At 42.3% G+C, this 19,950-nt stretch overlaps 4 protein-coding genes across 8 annotated transcripts in view; 1 reads left to right on the forward strand and 3 right to left on the reverse strand.

Moving 5' to 3' along the window:
- The first annotated feature begins 57 nt into the window (after positions 1–57).
- On the forward strand, positions 58–10,914 carry katnal2 (katanin p60 subunit A-like 2). 2 transcript variants are annotated; one of them, XM_031577429.2, is made up of 16 exons: positions 58–259; positions 780–850; positions 932–1,098; positions 1,204–1,246; positions 1,415–1,538; positions 1,709–1,807; positions 2,117–2,215; positions 2,596–2,670; positions 3,622–3,720; positions 5,660–5,723; positions 6,603–6,721; positions 7,477–7,568; positions 8,039–8,149; positions 9,243–9,405; positions 9,939–10,041; positions 10,664–10,914. In XM_031577429.2, the coding sequence occupies exons 1-16, from the start codon at positions 209–211 to the stop codon at positions 10,801–10,803; spliced, it is 1,620 nt and encodes a 539-aa protein (XP_031433289.1). In that variant the 5' UTR covers positions 58–208; the 3' UTR covers positions 10,804–10,914. The 2 variants fall into 2 exon arrangements, with proteins under 2 accessions (XP_031433289.1, XP_031433290.1); XM_031577430.2 differs by lacking the exon at positions 10,664–10,914 and adding an exon at positions 10,080–10,382.
- Positions 7,406–15,559, reverse strand: hdhd2 (haloacid dehalogenase-like hydrolase domain containing 2). Of its 4 annotated transcripts, XM_031577432.2 has the most exons (8): positions 15,327–15,559; positions 14,351–14,471; positions 13,543–13,751; positions 13,255–13,339; positions 12,596–12,812; positions 12,321–12,384; positions 11,288–11,429; positions 7,406–7,530 (listed from the first exon to the last, which is right to left on the reverse strand). In XM_031577432.2, the coding sequence occupies exons 2-7, from the start codon at positions 14,449–14,451 to the stop codon at positions 11,317–11,319; spliced, it is 789 nt and encodes a 262-aa protein (XP_031433292.1). In that variant the 5' UTR covers positions 14,452–14,471; positions 15,327–15,559; the 3' UTR covers positions 7,406–7,530; positions 11,288–11,316. The 4 variants fall into 4 exon arrangements, with proteins under 4 accessions (XP_031433292.1, XP_031433294.1, XP_012693461.1 ...); XM_031577434.2 differs by lacking the exon at positions 7,406–7,530 and having other exon boundaries at positions 11,060–11,429; positions 14,351–14,459; XM_012838007.3 differs by lacking the exon at positions 7,406–7,530 and having other exon boundaries at positions 11,060–11,429.
- Positions 15,560–17,058: 1,499 nt separating this feature from the next.
- Positions 17,059–18,950, reverse strand: ier3ip1 (immediate early response 3 interacting protein 1). The gene is made up of 3 exons (XM_012838006.3): positions 18,752–18,950; positions 18,164–18,265; positions 17,059–18,060 (listed from the first exon to the last, which is right to left on the reverse strand). Exons 1-3 carry the CDS (start codon positions 18,840–18,842, stop codon positions 18,005–18,007), a joined length of 249 nt encoding a protein of 82 aa, XP_012693460.1. The 5' UTR covers positions 18,843–18,950; the 3' UTR covers positions 17,059–18,004.
- Positions 18,951–19,617: 667 nt separating this feature from the next.
- skor2 (SKI family transcriptional corepressor 2) overlaps positions 19,618–19,950 on the reverse strand; it is a 7,739-nt gene continuing 7,406 nt past the window's right edge. Inside the window, exon 7 of the mRNA XM_042709406.1 lies at positions 19,618–19,950. This exon is cut by the window's right edge and continues 236 nt beyond it. The gene's annotated coding sequence lies outside the window, so the exon portion shown is untranslated.

Raw genomic sequence — 19,950 nt, forward strand, 5'->3', positions numbered from 1 at the left:
TCATATTTATATAATTGTTAGGAACATGTATGGTCCTTCTTGTAAAGAACTTTCACCCCACACTTTCTGGAACATTGGCAAGAAACACCTTCTGTTACGAAATGGATTCTGGTAATTCAGCACCAATTACCACGAGATCTGAGAGGGGCATTTGAGTGTAGCGAGTCAGATCCCAGGCACTGATCCTGTGGCAGTGTGGACAAACAAGATGGAACTTTCCTATCAAACCATGAAAACGGCCAATCAAGCCCGGGAAGCGGTAAGTGTATTCACTCCGGTAATGTTACAAACAGTGTAGAATGCGCGTTGAACTTCGGTTTTGTTTTGAGCCAACATGCCTTCACCAGCCATGTTAGCATCAACTAACCATTCAATGACTAGCATCCGAACTACTTAACGAGAGGTTGATCATGCATTTAAGTTGCGTATAATGTCATAATGTTAACAGTTTACATTGGCGAAATGTTTAAACGACATAAGGATTCATGTCTTGATAACACGGCCAAGGTCTAGCCCAAAGTGCTTTTAGCTGGTAAGTTCAACAGGAGAATTTTGCAATAGCTATTTGTTAACGTTAGCATGTTAGCATGTCATTAGATGTTTCGATAGACACCACCACAGTCATCCGTTACCTAGGTAATCTGTCACATGATAGCAAAAGAGGAACGAGTGACGAAAATTTCGAGGATGACGAAAATGAGTATTTGGTGCCATCTATAGGAATAACAACAAAATGGCATTAACATTAAAATCCTTTATTCGACATTTTCTCTATTTAGGAGGTGTTGAGAGTGGAGGCCAGAAGAAGAAAGTTGCTTGTGTTGATATACCATCATCTCACTGAAGAGGGGTAAGCACACGTTTTTTTTACACAAAGTAATGTTATACACTATCCAATACATATGGAGCTCGTGTTTTCTTTTTTTTTTAGCTATCTAGATACTGCCAATTCTTTAGACAAAGAGACCAGATTTGGACTACGGCGTTTTGAAGTCTGTGACAATGTGGATTTGGATACAGTCCTTATGGAGTATGAAAGCTTTTACTTCATTAAGTTCCAGAAATATCCAAAGCTAACTAAGAAAATACCAGAACAAGGTAACGAATATACCGGCACTCCTGAGTTCATACATGATTTCTTTTCACTGCAAGATTAACTACAGGCATAGTCAGATATATACACTGTTTTTTCTTGTCATCCAGGAGAAAAGGGTGAGAGGATGGCAAGAAGTTGTGGCAAAAAAAGGTAAAGAAAAAATAATTTGTATTATTTACATTATACTACCATGTATTTATAGATAATGTAAATACGTATGTATTTTTGGACATATACATTTATGCATATGTGTGTGGATGTGTGTGTGTGCATGTGTGTGTGGATGTGTGTGTGCATGTGTGTGTGTATGGGCTGAAGGACCCCCTGCGGCGGAACCCTGTCTCTTCCCAGAATAAACGCTGCCCACTGCTCCTCAGCCAGAAGTGGGCTTAAAAAGACAGAGTCAAAGGTCGCGGTCAAGGACTCGAGTAAAGTCCATAACGTACGCCAGCTCTCATATTCTACCTTTCACCATTCAACACCTGACATTTTCCTGCCCAGTAATTTACTGTGACTGCTGTGAAGCTGCCAGAGTGGTATTGTACCTGTCTTTGAGGTGTCAGTGTTGTATTGTCAGTGTGCTTGAGCTGGACTCCCTCGTCCCCCCTACAGGAGAACGGCCATTCCTCCGCTCCAGAAACATCAGAGTTTGGCCTCAATGTGTCTCCAGTCGTCAGGGACGGAGCAGGCGAGGGGAATCACATGAAGAAGGTGAGAGACATTTCAAAAAGGAATACGAATATATATATATATATAAATATATATATATATGACACTCTCTATGACCCATTTATAAGTGTGCAGATTCAAGAAGCATAGATTTAAATATTTGTATAGCCTGATTCTACTGTATTCATGAATTTTATATACTTATGCAGTATATATATATATCAATTAACCAAAAGCCCATTCTTCTACAGTATCTCTCTATGTGTCTTATATTTGAACATGTATTATTAAAATCATTCTGTCACTTTGAACGAATGCACATGAGTGTGTAAGCGCTGTGTTCTCTCCCAGCGTCAGGTCATAGACTACCACATGCTCATCCAGGACGCCATCAAGGGAGCGTCCAATGACATCCCAGCCAACAGCTCCTGTTACTATGCCGACCCAACAGTAGGTTTGGTCTCTTTATCAGACGTGTCCCTCCCACAGACGGTGTCCTCCACTCAGTCATTAATAATAATAATAATAATAATAATAAAACTTTATTTATATAGCACCTTTCATGCAAAAGAATGCAGCTCAAAGTGCTTTACAGCAAATACATAATATGCACAAAGAAATGACATGCACATAAAAATAGACATCAAAGGAACATAACTCAGATATAGTGCAAAAACATTTAATAATAATTATAATTCAAATTATAAAATCGAATACATAAAATGCATAGCATAAGATAGAAAATAAAACTGCAGAGATATATTTAATCTAACCCCTTAGTATCACAAGTAGAGACATCATCACATTAACGTCTCCGTTGGTCTCCGCAGGAGCGTCTTCTCAAACCCATCGGCCTCAGTGGGATGAATGGAGAAATGCGAGAGCTGGCTGCAGTCATCAGCAGGGTGAGCCAATCATACTGGACCGTGCTGGATCTCATTTGAATTCTATGATCATGTGTTGAATCTTCTATTGTACTGATGGAGCAACTCAAAGGCTTGGTCTTTGACGTCTTGTTGTGTTATTATTGACACACAGCATTCAGGACTGATTCTGAAGGGGCAGGATGGCAGGGATCTTATACGCAGACACGCAGGGCGAGGGTAGACAAAGACGCTAGTACACGAAGAACACATACTGTATATAGGAATAATAGAAATTCCTATATAGGAACACCAAGCATAGAAGTAACATGGAACACACAGAATCACAGGAACTACATCACATCACACGCTCTGGCACGCCACAATACTTTATGTTATATATATATATACTATATACTATAACTATACTATAGTATACTATATAAATACTATTACATATACAAACATCTGTCATGCTGACATCAAATTGTTCAGGTAAAAAGGACACTGCTGCCACAGCATACCTAGAGTTACTGAGTATACTAGAGTACTAGATACTATACTAACTCAGCATACTAGAGTTACATGCAGTTACTGTATGTTCACACATATGCCTTTGAGCAAACCCCTTCTGTATCCAGAGATGAACAGCACAGTAGGGCCTCACCTGGGTGTTCAACCAGTGATGTTTGTGTTAGCAGACCAGTTGAGCGACAGGAACAACACGATGCTGATTCTATTCATAATAAACATTTGAGCACAACTCCCTTCCTATGCAACTGTAAAGCTCGTCAAAATAATGTGTTTGTCAATTACACGTTTTACTCCAGCTAGCGATGAAGAGATTGCTCAAATATTGTTTATATTGTATTTCTGTGTGTGTGCATGTGTGTGTGTGAGAGAGAGAGAGAGAGATGGTGGGGGTAGAATGAGAGAGGGGAATGTGTATTAATGAAGGTCTAAGCTCCATCTCTCTGCTGTCTCCCCCTAAAGGACATCTATTTACACAACCCCAACGTGCGCTGGGACGACATTATAGGGCTGGAGGCGGCTAAGCGATTAGTCAAAGAGGCGGTCGTCTACCCTATTAAGGTGTGTGGCTGCCGAACACCGTGGTATTTCTCAAAGCTGACGCCCGCCTTCGATTCTGAATACGTCTCCCAGGAAAGGTTCCAGGAAACAAGGCCTGTGTTATTTCTTCCCCTGACATTAAATCCATACTTGAATACCACCCAATATACACGTCCCATCAAGCCCCCTCTCCTCTCCTCCCCTCCTATAGGGCGCAGGGGCACAGCGCAGGGTGCTGCTGTGTAGATGGTGGGTGTAATACGTGTCCCAGATCCTGACACGAGGGAAAATATGAACATTATTTGTCTTGGCTGCCTGGCAGTGTGAAGCGCAACGGGGAGCGTTCTGTCTTAGCCGTAGGTCAAGCACACAAATGGGACAGATCCTTTCTCTGTGCTTTTCTGCAAAGCCTCATCAAAATTCCCCCTAACTGATGGGGCCAGGAGGTGTTTGTGTTGGTGCTTGTCTATGTTTTTTTCCTCTATACTCTCTGAAAAAGGGCAGTGATATTTATGTTTTTTTTAAGGGTTATGTTTTACCTCATAAAAAAATCTTTAAAAAAAATCTAAAAGAATTAAAAATCTTTCCTTATTCTGCTCAGACCCCAATGAAGGATTATTTGTGTGGCTCCTAGGAAGGTTTTTTTCTTTTCTTTTGTGAGGAATCCCCAACAGCCTAAAATAGTCCTTTTGCCAACACAAGGGTTTTTAGTTTTTTATGTAAGCCCCTATAGAGAACTCTTTAAAAATGATAATCTATCCTGCACTTAATCTATCCTGCACTTATAATAGGGTCTGTGAGCTATCTAGTTAAGTGATCACATTCATAAAGCAACTACAGTTCTCTTTAGTCAACCAAATGTGCGGTGTAGTATATCTTTAACTCTACCCATGTGTGTGTGTGTGTGGTGTAGTATAGCTTTAACTCTACCCAGTGTGTGTGTGTGTGGTGTAGTATATCTTTAACTCTACCCATGTGTGTGTATGTGTGGTGTAGTATAGCTTTAACTCTACCCAGTGTGTGTATGTGTGGTGTAGTATAGCTTTAACTCTACCCAGTGTGTGTATGTGTGGTGTAGTATACAGTATCTTTAACTCTACCCAGTGTGTGTATGTGTGGTGTAGTATAGCTTTAACTCTACCCAGTGTGTGTATGTGTGGTGTAGTATACAGTATCTTTAACTCTACCCAGTGTGTGTATGTGCGGTGTAGTATATCTTTAACTCTACCCAGTGTGTGTGTGTGTGGTGTAGTATAGCTTTAACTCTACCCAGTGTGTGTATGTGTGGTGTAGTATAGATTTAACTCTACCCAGTGTGTGTATGTGCGGTGTAGTATAGCTTTAACTCTACCCAGTGTGTGTGTATGTGCGGTGTAGTATATCTTTAACTCTACCCAGTGTGTGTATGTGCGGTGTAGTATATCTTTAACTCTACCCAGAGTGTGTATGTGCGGTGTAGTATAGCTTTAACTCTACCCAGTGTGTGTATGTGTGGTGTAGTATAGATTTAACTCTACCCAGTGTGTGTATGTGCGGTGTAGTATATCTTAAACTCTACCCAGTGTGTGTATGTGTGGTGTAGTATAGATTTAACTCTACCCAGTGTGTGTATGTGCGGTGTAGTATATCTTAAACTCTACCCAGAGTGTGTATGTGTGGTGTAGTATAGCTTTAACTCTACCCAGTGTGTGTATGTGCGGTGTAGTATATCTTTAACTCTACCCAGAGTGTGTATGTGTGGTGTAGTATAGCTTTAACTCTACCCAGTGTGTGTATGTGCGGTGTAGTATATCTCAAACTTTACCCAGTGTGTGTATGTGCGGTGTAGTATATCTTTAACTCTACCCAGAGTGTGTATGTGCGGTGTAGTATAGCTTTAACTCTACCCAGTGTGTGTATGTGCGGTGTAGTATATCTTAAACTCTACCCAGTGTGTGTAATGCTTGATGTTTTTCTTCAGTATCCTCAGTTGTTCACAGGCATCTTGTCCCCATGGAAAGGCTTGCTGTTGTATGGACCTCCAGGTCAGTATTCGGCACAATATATTCATTAGATTCCAGTGTGTTTCACTTTCATCTCTTTCATCACTGCCCTCTCCCCGTCTCTCTCTCCATCTCTCTCTCCGCTTCTCTCTCCAGCCTGGATGAGATTTGGCACTTCACAAATGTTTTCTTATACTGTCTCAGATTAAAGGATACCATCTTGTACAAACACTGTTTCCAAACAATCTTTTCTTTCCCTCTCTCTCTCTCTCTCTTTCTGTCACTCACTCAATCACACGCATACACACACACACACACACACACAAAGAGTGCTGTCCTGTGCTACAGCCAGCGAAATAGCCCCATCAACAAAAAGCTGGTTTATGCTTCCTGTCATTTTTCAATATCTGACTCCCTGTGTGAAGCTGTAACATTTATTGTAAAGCCATACATTTCCACAGAACACAACCGTTTGTCACCCTTTTCCTCCAGAAATAGCCTTAGGCATGCAGTACTTAAGCTCCGCATCAATCTCATTACTAAGTGCTTCCCCTGAAGGCCCATATTATTGCGCAACATAAAGGACCGTTTATAACGTCATAGATGTATAGAAATACTATGTGCCATTATGGATTAAGTATTTAGTCCAGAATGCCTAAACGGCAAGTCAAATGCCCCCACAGTAACGTAACACCTCCCTCCGATCCTCCCCTCCCATTGGTCCTCCTCCCTCCATCCTCCCCTCCCATTGGTCTTCCAGTAACATAACCTCCCTCCATCCTCCCCTCCCATTGGTCTTCCAGTAACATAACCTCCCTCCATCCTCCCCTCCCATTGGTCTTCCAGTAACACCTCCCTCCATCCTCCCCTCCCATTGGTCTTCCAGTAACACCTCCCTCTATCCTCCCCTCGGTCCTCCAGGCACAGGGAAGACCATGCTGGCCAAAGCCGTGGCGACGGAATGCAACACCACCTTCTTCAACATCTCCGCCTCCAGCATCGTGAGCAAATGGAGAGGAGACTCTGAGAAGCTCGTGCGGGTCAGTGGCGCCCAACAGGACACACTCTACCACCCGAGTGGCCTTTAAACATGCTACCACCCGAGTGTCCTTTAAACAGGACACACGCTACTGTCCTTTAAACAGGACACACGCTACTAACTGAGTGTCCTTTAAACAGGACCCACGCTACTAACTGAGTGTCCTTTAAACAGGACACACGCTACTACCCGAGTGGCCTTTAAACAGGACACACGCTACTACCTGAGTGTCCTTTAAACAGGACACACGCTACTACCTGAAGGTCCTTTAAACAGGACACACGCTACTACCCGAGTGGCCTTTAAACAGGACACACGCTACTAACTGAGTGTCCTTTAAACAGGACACACGCTAGTCCTTTAAACAGGACACACGCTACCACCTGAGTGTCCTTTAAACAGGACACACGCTACTACCCTTTAAACAGGACACACGCTACTACCTGTGTGGCCTTTAAACAGGACACACGCTACTACCTGATTATCTGATTAGATTAGATTAGCTAGTCATACGAAATATTTTGTCATGCAAAGTAACAAAGTAATAAAAAAGCACAACAACAAACCCTCTATTGCAACTCTGGACAGGAACACAAATAGCCTCATTTTGGGGGAGGGGTGGAAATAGCATTCGAGTTCTGATTCATTGACAAGTATTTTGGAAGTGTGTTGAACGTTTGTTTTGAAAAGTGGACCATGAAAATAAACATGTAGACTTGTGTGTTCACCGTGTGTATCTCTGTGTTGCTCTCCCAGGTTCTGTTTGAGCTGGCCCGGTTTCACGCTCCGTCCACCATCTTCCTGGACGAGCTGGAGTCCGTCATGAGTCAGAGAGGAGTGGGACAGGGGTGAGCAGAACAAACAAACAAATAACAAACAAACAAAGACACTCACAGTACTACTTTACCCTTAAATAGGTCAATGAAATGGAAAAGAGAGGAAAACGATGATGTTTGTGCCTTCTGTTAATGTGGGCAACAGTGGTACAGGAAGGTAGAGAAGTCGTTTAGTAATCAGAAGGTTGCTAGTTTCGATTCCCTGTCGTAGTGTCTTTGAGCAAGACACTGAACCCCTAAATTGCTCCTGATGTGCAGTGTGCCATCAGTGTAAAATGTGTATGTAAGTCGCTTTGGATAAAAGCGTCTGCTAAATGACTAAATGTAAATGTAAATGTAATGAGCTGACGTGCATACTTCACCCTTCACCCCCAGAGGGGAGCACGAGGTCAATGAAATGAAAAGAGAGGAAAACGATGACGTTTGTGCCTTGTGTTGATGAGCTGACGTGCTGACGTGCGTACTTTACCCTTCACCCCCAGGGGGGAGCACGAGGGCAGCCGGCGCATGAAGACCGAGCTGCTGGTGCAGATGGACGGCCTGGCGCGCTCCGACGACCTGGTGTTCGTGCTGGCGGCCTCCAACCTGCCCTGGTGAGGAGGCGCTCAAGGAGGCGCTCAAGCTGCTTTGGTGGCAACAGGCCGGAGTTTTACACGCAACCCTTTAGCACCTCCTGATTTAAAAACTCCTTGTCTTAACTCTTTAGCACAAAATAGGACACACAATACTACCTTTAAACAGGACACACGCTACTACCTGAGTGTCCTTTGATTATCTGATTAGATTAACTCTTTAGCACCTCCTGATTTAAAAACTCCTTGCCTTAGCTCTTTAGCACCTCCTGATTTCAAAACTCCTTGTCTTAACTCTTTAGCACCTCCTGATTTAAAAACTCCTTGTCCTAACTCTTTAGCACCTCCTGATTTAAAAACTCCTTGTCTTAACTCTTTAGCACCTCCTGATTTAATTCAAATCAATTTATTTCAATTAAATTTTATTTATATAGCACCAGAACAATACAATTGTCTCAAGGTGCTTTACAGAGCAGTTTATAACCTCCTTGTCGGAAGAAGCTAACTACGGGGAAGTCAAGCATTTCCAGTTCATGTTTTTCTGGCTGCTGCCATTCGACATACAAGAGAACAATAGAGCTACAAGACCAAACAGTGTTACAGGTCTTTTTTCCTCACACCAAACAGTGTTACAGGTCTTTTTTCCTCACGCCAAAAAGTGTTACAGGTCTTTTTTCCTCACACCAAACAGTGTTACAGGTCTTTTTTCCTCACGCCAAAAAGTGTTACAGGTCTTTTTTCCTCACACCAAACAGTGTTACAGGTCTTTTGTCAGGGGTCCACTTAGTCAAACCTGTATTTTGGAGGTCTCCAAATAGAGTTCAGTGTGCTTGGTCCGTAAGGAGTTCAGTGTGTGTTGTGTCCAAATAGAGTTCAGTGTGTGCTCTCTCCAAATACAGTTCAGTGTGTGTTATGACCGTAAGGAGTCCAGTGTGTGCTGTGTCCAAATAGAATTCAGTGTGTGCTGTGTCCAAATAGAGTTGTGTGTGTGCTGTGTCCAAATAGAGTTCAGTGTGTGCTGTGTCCAAATAGAGTTCAGTGTGTGCTGTGTCCAAATAGAGTTGTGTGTGCTGTGTCCAAATAGAGTTGAGTGTGTGTGCTCTCCTCCCGTCAGGGAGCTGGACCACGCTATGCTGCGGCGTCTGGAGAAGAGGATTCTGGTGGGTCTCCCGTGCGCACCGGCCCGGCAGGCCATGATCGGGCACTGGCTGCCCCCACTCAGTAACACCGGCGGAGTGGACCTGCGGACCGACCTCCAGTACGACACCCTGGCTCAGGTCAGCTCCTCACCCATCACAGTCTCTAGTCTAAACCCTCTTTTCAGTCTTCAGCATGAGCTACCACAGGCTATCATGTGTTGATATTAACTGACACTGTAATGTTTCTGTTGGTACAAGTAAACAGATGATCCATATGGTAACCATACTCCATACAACCATACATACATACTCATGGTTACTATAAGGATGTTTAATTACATAAGAGGCACACCAGGCATTCAAATCAATCACTCTCAATCACTCAACTTTCAGATAAACCTTGTACCCGTGGTTACTGAGGATAAAGTGTGACGGAGTCTTTCCATAGCCTTTGCCATATTACATTTAAGAGTTTTAAAGTCGGTTGCAAAGATAATTCTTTTGGAAATGAGGTAACAGAGGAGGGTATTTCTCTTGACACTGTAGGAGACTGAGGGGTATTTCTCTTGACTGAGGGGTATTTCTCTTGAGACTGAGGGGTATTTCTCTTGACACTGCAGGAGACTGAGGGGTATGTAGGAGACTGAGGGGTATTTCTCTTGACACTGCAGGAGACCCAGGGGTATTCCGGCTCGGATATCAGACTCGTGTGCAAGGAAGCTGCCATGAGACCGGTTCGGAAAATCTTTGACGCTTTGGAGAACCACCAAGAAGGTGAGATGTACAGCATGTCTTAGGGAACCATCAAGAAGGTGAGATGTACAGCATGTCTTGGTGCCAGCATGTCTTGGTGCCAGCATGTCTTAGGGCCAGCATGTCTTGGTGCTAGCATGTCTTGGTGCCAGCGTGTCTTGGTGCCAGCGTGTCTTGGTGCCAGCATATCTTGGTGCCAGCATGTCTTGGTGCCAGCATGTCTTGGTGCCCGCATGTGACGGCAGAAACAGAATCACTGCAAGGCGCTAGCCAAGTGTCCCCGTCACAGTACCTAATACGGGTGGGAATCGCTTGGCACCTCACGATTCGATTCCGATTCAGAGGTCAACGATTCGATTCTAAACCGATTATCGATTCTAAACCGATTATCGATTATCAATTCTAAACCGATAAAACGATTATCGATGCATGTCCATTTTTAAAACATTTGAGTTTGCTACTCAGAGTCTCAAATCACTTCCTACTTTGTGTTTGATAATTAAAGAAAATTACATTTTTTTTTTTTTTTATTAAAAAATTATGAACTTTTCTGAATCGAGATAAAATCGTTCTAGAGAGAATCAAGAGAAATCGAAGAATCGATTTTTTTCTCCCACCCCTAGTAACTAATGTCTGCGCACAGGTGATTCCAACATGCCGGTCATCCAGCTGGAAACCGTGACAACAGCAGATTTCCTGGAGGTCATCACTCACACCAAACCATCGGCCAGAACCCTGACCGAGAAATACACTGCCTGGGAGAGGGAGTACGAGTCGGTGTGACGGAGAACCATCCACGCAGAACCAGCCACGCAGAACCATCCACGCAGGCGTCCAGATCAAAGACCCTTTTATTGAGCTTCACAATCTGACTCGCATTTCAAAGACTGACACAGCATTTGTCACATTTTTGTTTGTCAAGGTCATTTTAATTTACTGCTTGCAAGCAAACTTCGATGAACAATCTTACTTTTGAAATAATTTTAAACGAGCTACGCTTTCTTTTATATCCCAAACAGAAGATATTACGATGCATACATAATAAATAAAATATTTGTATTTGTCCATTTCTGCTCAGTGATGCAATTTGAAGAATAATACATTTTGACACACACAAAATCCAAACATTACAACAACACATCTGTGGAGAGGTTTTTTGTATATGGACGGAAGGTGCACTGTGAGCACCGAGATCACACACACACCAGCACATGGAATCGGAATTGGACTTCTTGGACTTCCTTGAATATGTACACACACTGTTTACCTTGCTGGTGTGTCCACTAAGTGGACGTGTCACTCGGGCTGGACGAGGGTTTGGAGGATGTGGTCCACCGCCTGAGGGAAGCTCTGACACGTCAGATATGGTGCTGGGTTGATCTTCCCTTCATCGCCAGCTCTGTATTTACCTGAAGAGAAATTACATAATTTACTCCTCAGCTGAAGGCGATTACAGGTCAGTTACTGTTGAGTTCACGTCAGAGATCATTAATTAATGCATTTGATAAGAATATCATTAATGAATGTATTTAATTAGAATATCATTAAGTGTTGTATTTGAGTAAAATATCATTAAGTAATGTATTTGATTAGAATATCATTAAGTAATGTATATGATTAGAAATATCATTAAGTAATGTCTTTGAGTAAAATATCCTAAAGTATAAAAGGCTTGTTAGCGTTAACTCGTATCTTTTGGAGATGTTTGGCGATGCCGTGCTTAAAAGTTTTTTGTTTTTTTTCACCGGTTGGTCCGACCCAGACCACAGAACTGCAGGGTGCCTACCCTAGGCGTGTGTTTATCTGTCACTCACATGACCATACACCATGACCATTTATTTGAAGATGATACCCGTACTAGTTGCCTATTAAATCATATTTCAAAAAGTGCACAAACTGTTGCATACTGTCTATGTATATACTGTGTATTGCGTACGGTGGGGTTAGAGTATTGCGTACGGTGGGGTTCGAGTATTGCGTACGGTGGGGTTCGAGTATTGCGTACGGTGGGGTTAGAGTATTGCGTACTGTGGGGTTAGTGTATTGCGTACGGTGGGATTAGAGTATTGCGTACGGTGGGATTAGAGTATTGCGTGCGGTGGGATTAGAGTATTGCGTGCGGTGGGATTAGAGTATTGCGTACGGTGGAGTATTGCGTACGGTGGGATTAGAGTATTGCGTACGGTGGAGTATTGCGTACGGTGGGATTAGAGTATTGCGTACGGTGGGATTAGAGTATTGCGTACGGTGGGATTAGAGTATTGCGTGCGGTGGGATTAGAGCCAGGTTGACATTCTTACCCGTCTGGACTAGTATTCCCCGCATGCCGGCGCTCTGACCTCCTCCGACATCATCTCTTGCGTCCTAAGAGCACAACAGAATGTTTCACTGCACACCGTCACCAAACAAACTAACAAGCACTGAAGTAGAACAGCCCAACAGCATAGAAGTATAGGCATAGAACACATAATCTTAATTTAATATACTCTCACTCACAACTCACTCACATCTCACTCACAACTCACATCTTACTCGGTTCTCATCTCACATCTCACTCATCTCACATCTCACTCACATCTCCGATCATGACGGCCTCCTCCGGGGAGCACCCCAGGTCTCTGAGGGCCTCCAGGAAGAAGGTCTTCTCTGGCTTCCCCACCACGGTGGCCTGTGTGTCTGTGGCGTACTCCAGGCCCGTGACGAAGGGCCCGGGGCCTAGCGCGAGCCCGTCCTTGCGCTTGTAGTACCGCGCTTTGTGGATGGCGATGAGGGGGGCCCCGTCCAGGATCAGACTAGGGAGGAAAGGAGAGAATTCAATTCAATTTTATTTATATAGCGCCATAACAATACAATTGTCTCTAGGCGCTTTACAGAGGCCAGAGCCTGAACCCCCTTAGTGCAAGCACATTGGCAACACGGGCAAGAACAAACTCCCTGTTAGTCAGGAAGGAACCTTAAGCAGAACCACGGCACATAAGGGGGGACCCATCTGCTTGAGGTTGGCCAAAATCATGTGAGGAAGGATAAAACTCACGTCCGCTTGGGCTGGACAGTGCAGAAATGGTGTCTGTTTTAATCACACCTGTACAACTAGGACTGCACCGGCTGATGATATAACTGTTTTTGCTGTATTTAAACTGATTGATTTTTTGTCCATTTTTTGCACATCAGGATTTCCCAATTACTACAATCAAAAACCAAACTGATTGTAAAGCGCTAAAGTAAAGAGTTTACCCAAAAGCCTTGTTGAGCATTTCATAGTTAAAGTGGTCGGGAGCCAATCCGATCACCACAGCATTGGGGTCGGATGTATCGATACCTTTTATGTAGCAGAGAAGATACAAACTGTCAGCACGAATACAATTTTAAATGACTGGGTCAGAGCTTTATGAAGAGTCACATCAACAACACAATGAGGTTGTCCTAAATACTAGGTACTAAATAATCTCCTCCAAGAGGGCGTATCCTGACATTTTCTTACATGCTTTTATTCAGTCTAAAAACTGCTCCAGAACAGCCAACCTGAGAAATCCTCCAAGGCACTATCCTCTACGAGCAGCAGGGGGCGCACTTTCCTCTGCTCCAGCAGATTACGGGCAGCTGTCAGGGAAGTGAAGATCTCCTGCTCCTGGATGTCAAAGTTTAACTTGCGGAGTCTTTCCAGCAAGTTCCGCTTGCATTCTTTAGTCGTGTTGGTCACAAATTTCACTGCAACAGGGGCACTCCTTAACCTGGTCAACATCAAATATAACCAGCAGGATACCGTCAAACAAGAATAACTGTGAGACAGGGTATTTTATCATTCACATTTACCAGTTTTCCATCTTAAAAGACTTCCATCTTAAGGACACTTTATCTTACAGCAAAAGTAAGGCAAGATTTACGTTTACATTTAGTCATTTAGCAGACGCTTTTGTCCAAAGCGACGTACAAGGGAGAGAACAGTCAAGCTAAGAGCAACAAAAAACCTGGTGTAACAATAAATACTACTTTACATAAGAAATAGAAAAACGACCTATAAAAGGAAAAAGAAGTGCAGGAATGTAACTGCTGAAGTGCAAGTTAAGCACTAGTCAAAGTGCCAGTTAGGAAGGGAGGTGCTCTCTGAAGAGTTGGGTCTTCAAAAGCTTCTTGAAGGTAGAGAGGGACGCCCCCTGCTCTGGTAGTACTAGGCAGTTCGTTCCACCAACGTGGAACTACAAGATGACATTTCTATCTGTATGTGTCCTCCCTTGGCTAACTGTGGATAGCACCTGTGCTACTAAAGTACAGTCTTCTTGTCTTGAGAAATCAAAGTGTAAGTTCAGACATGAATGTTTGAGGGACTGACCTCGCCAAAGCCTCTTGCGCTCCGGGCACAGCTGTATCCTCTATGTGGAGCGTGCCACTCAGGTCAATGAGAACAGCCTTCAGTGCCCGGCGGGTCGCCATGGCAGCCACTGTCAATCAAACTGCAGCACTTTTAAAATGGTGCCACCACCCATATTGAACATCTCTGGGTTGGTGACCTTAATGTGAAATATTTACTATGTTTATATTAAAGTAAAAACATTTAATCACATCTGCATCCAAAACACTCAATAATCATAAACAACAGATGAGACTATTTTGGAGCCTAGATCAAAAAAACAAAAGCACAGGCTGCAATTTATTCTGCTTTGATCACTGGATCAGAATACTGAAGATTATTTGAAACGCAAACACCATATTGTAGGTCAGTTAACGAGCACTGCATTCGTGATCCTCTATTATTTAGACGTATTTGGATTTCTCCTCTTTCAAATCAGTCTCTTTTAAGTGCAATTAATGCTCTTATTCAACACAAACGAACGTGGATTACACAGTATGGCCAGAAATACATCTGCCAAAACGTAAGACTTTGCTGATTCCCATCTATTCAAACATGAACAAAAAATTATTTAAAAAGTGATGCCAAATAACTGAGAACTTAAGCAGATTCTGAAGCCATGGACTAAGGCCGATACGTTAGCTAACGTTAATGCTGCACTCAATATGATATGAGGACATGTAAGTAAATCAGGGACAGAATAAATAATTCGACCAGAAGAATAATCTGTTTTTTCCTCCAGTTAACGTTGAGGACAGAGGAGCAAAACCCCATGTAGGCTGTTGTTTCTGCGAGACTGAAACCGTGTTTCCGGAAGCCACCTTGCTAATGATGGGTATTTCATAAAAATGGAATGCGAAACTAAGCTTACAAAATGTTTAGTGTGGAGATCGAGTTTATACATTGTATGCATACAAATATGGGAGGTGGTCTGTTGTAAAAAACAAACGTATATTACCAGAAGATGTGTGACGTTTGTGCCCGATACAAGTGAGTGAAGAGCCGACACACCTATCAGACGGTAACGGGGTCCTTAATACAGTTCATGAACTGACTGAGGGTTGTCTAGAGAAATGCCTGAGTTATTCTTCCAAATTCTTAAGATGTTTCGTAGCAGAGAGACATAAGGCGATAGGATTTTGGTAATAGGCCTAGTAGTAGTAGTACTTGTGGTGGTAGTAGAAGAAAAAATAGCGGTACAAAAAAGCTATCATTACTACTAATAAACTAGACCTGCAAAGATGATTCAACTTTCAGTGAATCTGATTGCCATGTTCATACCACATTGCAGTTTGGATACGGCAGCACTGCAGGCCCATGTTACATGTTCGTGCCATTGAGTTATTCACGTTTAGCGTCTGCTGTTTTTGTCACACACACAGAATACACAACATAGTGCTTCAAATTCAGCCTATGAGATAATCATGTAAGAGGGTTATAAATAAACAGATTAATCGCTCATTAAAAGAAAAAAACATATGTGTTCCACTAATAACAAGCAGATGTTACGCATTTAGAGGTATTTTCATGCATTAATCGATTGAAACATTTTGAAAGGTTTATCATCAGAGCTAAAAGCCTATTTGGACACTGCTATGGCCATGCTATTCTGAGTTATTTCCTTGTTGTTGTAAAGCAGACTATTTTTCATTTATTTCTGAGCATTTTGTTAAATATACAAATATATGTAACTTTCAAACCACCGGGGGAACAAACTATGTTTTAAGTCAGCATAGAATTCTGGACCTTTGAGATTTATTCACTTTTGTTAGTTTTGTCATATTTCAAAATGTGGAAGCCTTACTTATTAAATTGAGCAGTATCTGACAGATATTTATACATTTGTTGAATATATATGTAGTTGCTAACTAGTCCAAGTCTGACAGGACTCACACACATGAAAGCTTGACCTCTTGCATTCAAAATGTTTGAAGCATATAATCTTGAGAAGCGATTAGGCCACGATAGACTAATCTAGGTTTTAACGTCAATCTCACTGATAAACATATGGTCATAATTCAACATATCTGGCTCTCCTATAGTCAGGCTTAAGCTTCTGTTAATAAAAATGTCTCGTAAGCTTAAAGGCAAAGTTGAACATTAGTAATGTCCTCCATATGGTTGTAATCAACAGTGAATATGCTGGGAGACTCACTGATACACACGAGTGCTGGTGTGTGTCATCCATCCTCACTGAAGTTGGAATGAGTAAGAGATGGAACAGGAAAGGTTTTTAATTCTACCTGAAAGCAGGCTGATGGTTCACTTCACAGTTTGCATTCTCTATCACAACACTAACAAAACAGCTTTTTTTTTTTCCATACACAGTAAAGTCCATTTGTCAATTTCAGGGATGTTGTAGAATCCCAACTCTTGCACCAAGTATTACTCCACCCATGTTTTATTTCATTTGTACGCTTTCTGTATTCCTATACTCTAGTTTCAGGTCAAGGTAATCAATGTCTGTACCAACAGTCTAAGATAAAGGCCAATTTCTAATGTCACCAATTCAGAGAGGTTATAAAAAATGTAAACAAAGAAATTGTTGAAAAAATATCCTTCAGGCTTCTTAAATTAGTACAGAATTTCTAGCTTCACATTTTCTTTTCAATATGAATTTCTACTCAGATAAATGGTCCGAGTGTCTCACAGGAACATCAATGTCGTTATCAGGAAGCCAAACAGAAACACAAGTTCAGTTGTCTTTATTAAAACATTAAGGACATAATGGGTGACATAATGTTATGAGTGGCATGATATGATGATTTCATATTCAAAAGATGAAACCACTTCATAAGAAACACGTGCGCACAAACAGCAGCCGGGCCTCTTTGAGAACCTGGACACAGGAGACGAGACTATGGACTATGGACTATGACCATGAACACGTACAGCACTTTCATTGTACCCAGTCACCACAGTACACAATCTGAATGATATTCCTTCAGTTATGAGTGTGTCTCTGACTATAGGGGATGGCTTTGGGTTATAGCACTGGGTCTTACTGGAAGCATACTGACAGATGGAAGAGTAGTACAGAGTGCATTTACAGTAACGTCTCCTACTCTTCCCAGCTGATAGATCTCCCCAGCGCATCTCCAAGGGGTGTTTTACTTTCACACAGACTGGCAGAAGTTGAACTGCTCAGCAGAAAAATAAACCCGCATGGAAATCTGTGTGGTAAACTGGTGGAGTAGATGTCACAGGTGACAAATGAAACACTTTATTTTAAACCGAGGCCGAACTGTGTTCAAGGCAATGTCCCAGGGTAGAAAAGATGTTTTTTTTTTCTTCTTCTTCTTCCCCTTGTGTTGTGTCAAGGATAGAAGCAGTTCTCAGTCCTCCTGTGTTCCAGAGAACACCTAGCTGTCTGTGTAATTGTAACCGCATCAAAATCTCAACAGAGACACTGGCATACTGTGAGACACGTGTGGATATAAAAGACAATTCATCATTCACTGCCGTTGAGATACAAAAAAAACGAGGTGCAAAATAAGACTCAAGTGGAGACGCTTCAGAATTGCCAGGAGATTGCGGAGTGGCGACAACCCGTGACGACCATGTTGACAAAGAAATTGTCCTTGTGTTCTTTTGCAGATCTTATTCGTTTCGTCCAATTCTCCCGGGGGTAGTTCCTCATCCAAACAGCAGCAGTAATACAATGCACACCGAGTTAACTATTATTAACGGCACTGCAATTGAAAAAGGCATGGAGTTAATACTCAAAACAACAAGAACATAACAGCAACTGACTGTCAGTAGTGTTAGCGCGGCATTTGAATACATGGCTGTTACCTCTCATCACCGTCCTGACAGACCGAATGAGATTCAGGAGCTGTGCTTTAACCCCCGGCTCATCACCGAATCCACCGATGCCTTGATCCGCTGCCCAGCCAACTGTCGGTTTATTAATCAAGATAATTGACATCGATTACATTCTCAAGTGGTAATACAACTTTTTAAAGTTATACTGACATGGGCCTGCGTATGCTTTGGAAAGCTAGTTAGTGTCCCCATATTATGGTGAGAGCCACCACCCACTGGGGATGCTGGTCATTAGCTACTGATGAGTTGTTTAACGTTAGCTACCCAGATTGTTGGATACCCAGCAGGGTAACGACATCGCCCATACCTAATAGCATTAAACATTAGAAGGCAGATTAACAATTCAACCATTTGAAACGTTAGAGCAGTCTGTTGGCTTACAAACACAAATGCATTCTAGCGTAACTGTTTTGCAGTGCCCCAGTACTGTTGGCTAACATAGCTATCGTAGCTAGCGCTTGCTAGGAAACGTTGATTTCACCTGGTTGACTTGGTGGACTGGTACTATCTATAACGAAATGTATCGCCCATGAAGTGAACAACATGCAGAAGACTTACTTTTACTCAAAAATCGTTCTTCGTGCAAAACGGCTATCGCATTGGTGCATAATATAGCCGTTTGTATCAGGGAGTACAGGGTGAACGCCATGCTGGCACTATGCTCTGACGTGGTGATGTAATTTGATAAGGAAGCAGCTGAAGGTTCGGAGCGTCCCACGTCACACACTCCCTGTCCAGTCCCTGGCGTCTCTGCGAACGTGAGGCTTTCTCAAGAATACTACCACAATCATATTTGCTATAAAACCGTGTAGACGATCTTTTTTTACGTGTTTTGACCCCGTACCTGCAAATCTAGCTCTGCGTGCACTTGTCCTTCTCAGTGTCAGTGTAGCTTTCATTGTTGAGAGCAATTTGTGAGTGGTTTCAAGACAAAATATTTTGAACACACTGCAGTTTCAATATTGTATAGACTTTAATTATCCACATAAATAGTAGAGAAACTACAAGAACATATTTAAATACATTTGCATTAACAGCTCATAATACCATTCTTCATTTAATATTTACTGTTTGTCAACAATTGAAATAAGCCAAATGAAAAGAAGGATGTTCATTTGCTTGTGTGTTCGCTGACGATGATGATGCTGTATGTTTCTGTCAAGTTCCCCAGTTGTCCCCCCTCTTGAGAACAGGGTCCACTGCTCCCTCCCTCAATATGTACACACCATACAACAAATATGTGTTGAATCGGACAGGACCAGTGTCGGAACAAAAAGTATCAGTTATGTGTGGTCAGATTGCCAGTGATGAGTCTTTTCCAATGTTCATGTCTTAATTTAACAGTGCCTCTTGGATTTTTTTTTAGGACTTATATACATGGTTGATCACACACACACACACACACACACACACCCACACACACACACACACACACACACACACACACACACACACACACTACTGATGCTTTGCTTGAGGAATGTTTAACTGCTCTTCCGTGGAACAACGGATTCCTCTCTTTGCCACTTCAACCATTTTAAGACAGTCCAGGGGAAAGGGTTGACGAGGTCACTTCTGTTGCATTGTGGGAGCGCTCACAGATAGCCACAGGCTTTTGTCATTTCCAGTTTGAGGGATTTTCAGAGAATGCGCTGCTTGGAGTCACATGAGATGTCCCAAGAACCTTAAAAAAAATAAAATAAAAAAAAAAAAACTGTTATAAACTCCTAATTTATGTCATATGTTTTGTTAAAACA

The sequence above is a fragment of the Clupea harengus genome, chromosome 12, assembly GCF_900700415.2.
Source record: "Clupea harengus chromosome 12, Ch_v2.0.2, whole genome shotgun sequence".
NCBI classification, from domain to species: Eukaryota; Metazoa; Chordata; class Actinopteri; order Clupeiformes; family Clupeidae; genus Clupea; species Clupea harengus.

Excerpts from the sequence above, each read along its gene's own strand:
- katnal2 (XM_031577429.2), top strand. The coding sequence starts at position 209 with ATGGAACTTTCCTATCAAACCATGAAAACGGCCAATCAAGCCCGGGAA. Across the intron at positions 260-779 it reads CCAATCAAGCCCGGGAAGCG|GAGGTGTTGAGAGTGGAGGC; the intron begins GTAAGTGTATTC and ends TTCTCTATTTAG. Across the intron at positions 7,569-8,038 it reads CAGAGAGGAGTGGGACAGGG|GGGGGAGCACGAGGGCAGCC; the intron begins GTGAGCAGAACA and ends CTTCACCCCCAG.
- hdhd2 (XM_031577432.2), bottom strand. The coding sequence starts at position 14,451 with ATGGCGACCCGCCGGGCACTGAAGGCTGTTCTCATTGACCTGAGTGGC. Across the intron at positions 12,813-13,254 it reads ATGCTCAACAAGGCTTTTGG|TCTGATCCTGGACGGGGCCC; the intron begins GTAAACTCTTTA and ends TTTCCTCCCTAG. Across the intron at positions 11,430-12,320 it reads GGGAATACTAGTCCAGACGG|GTAAATACAGAGCTGGCGAT; the intron begins GTAAGAATGTCA and ends ATTTCTCTTCAG.
- ier3ip1 (XM_012838006.3), bottom strand. The coding sequence starts at position 18,842 with ATGGCGTTCACCCTGTACTCCCTGATACAAACGGCTATATTATGCACC. Across the intron at positions 18,266-18,751 it reads AGAACGATTTTTGAGTAAAA|TTGGCTGGGCAGCGGATCAA; the intron begins GTAAGTCTTCTG and ends ATAAACCGACAG. Across the intron at positions 18,061-18,163 it reads TGTCAGGACGGTGATGAGAG|TGCCGTTAATAATAGTTAAC; the intron begins GTAACAGCCATG and ends TTTCAATTGCAG.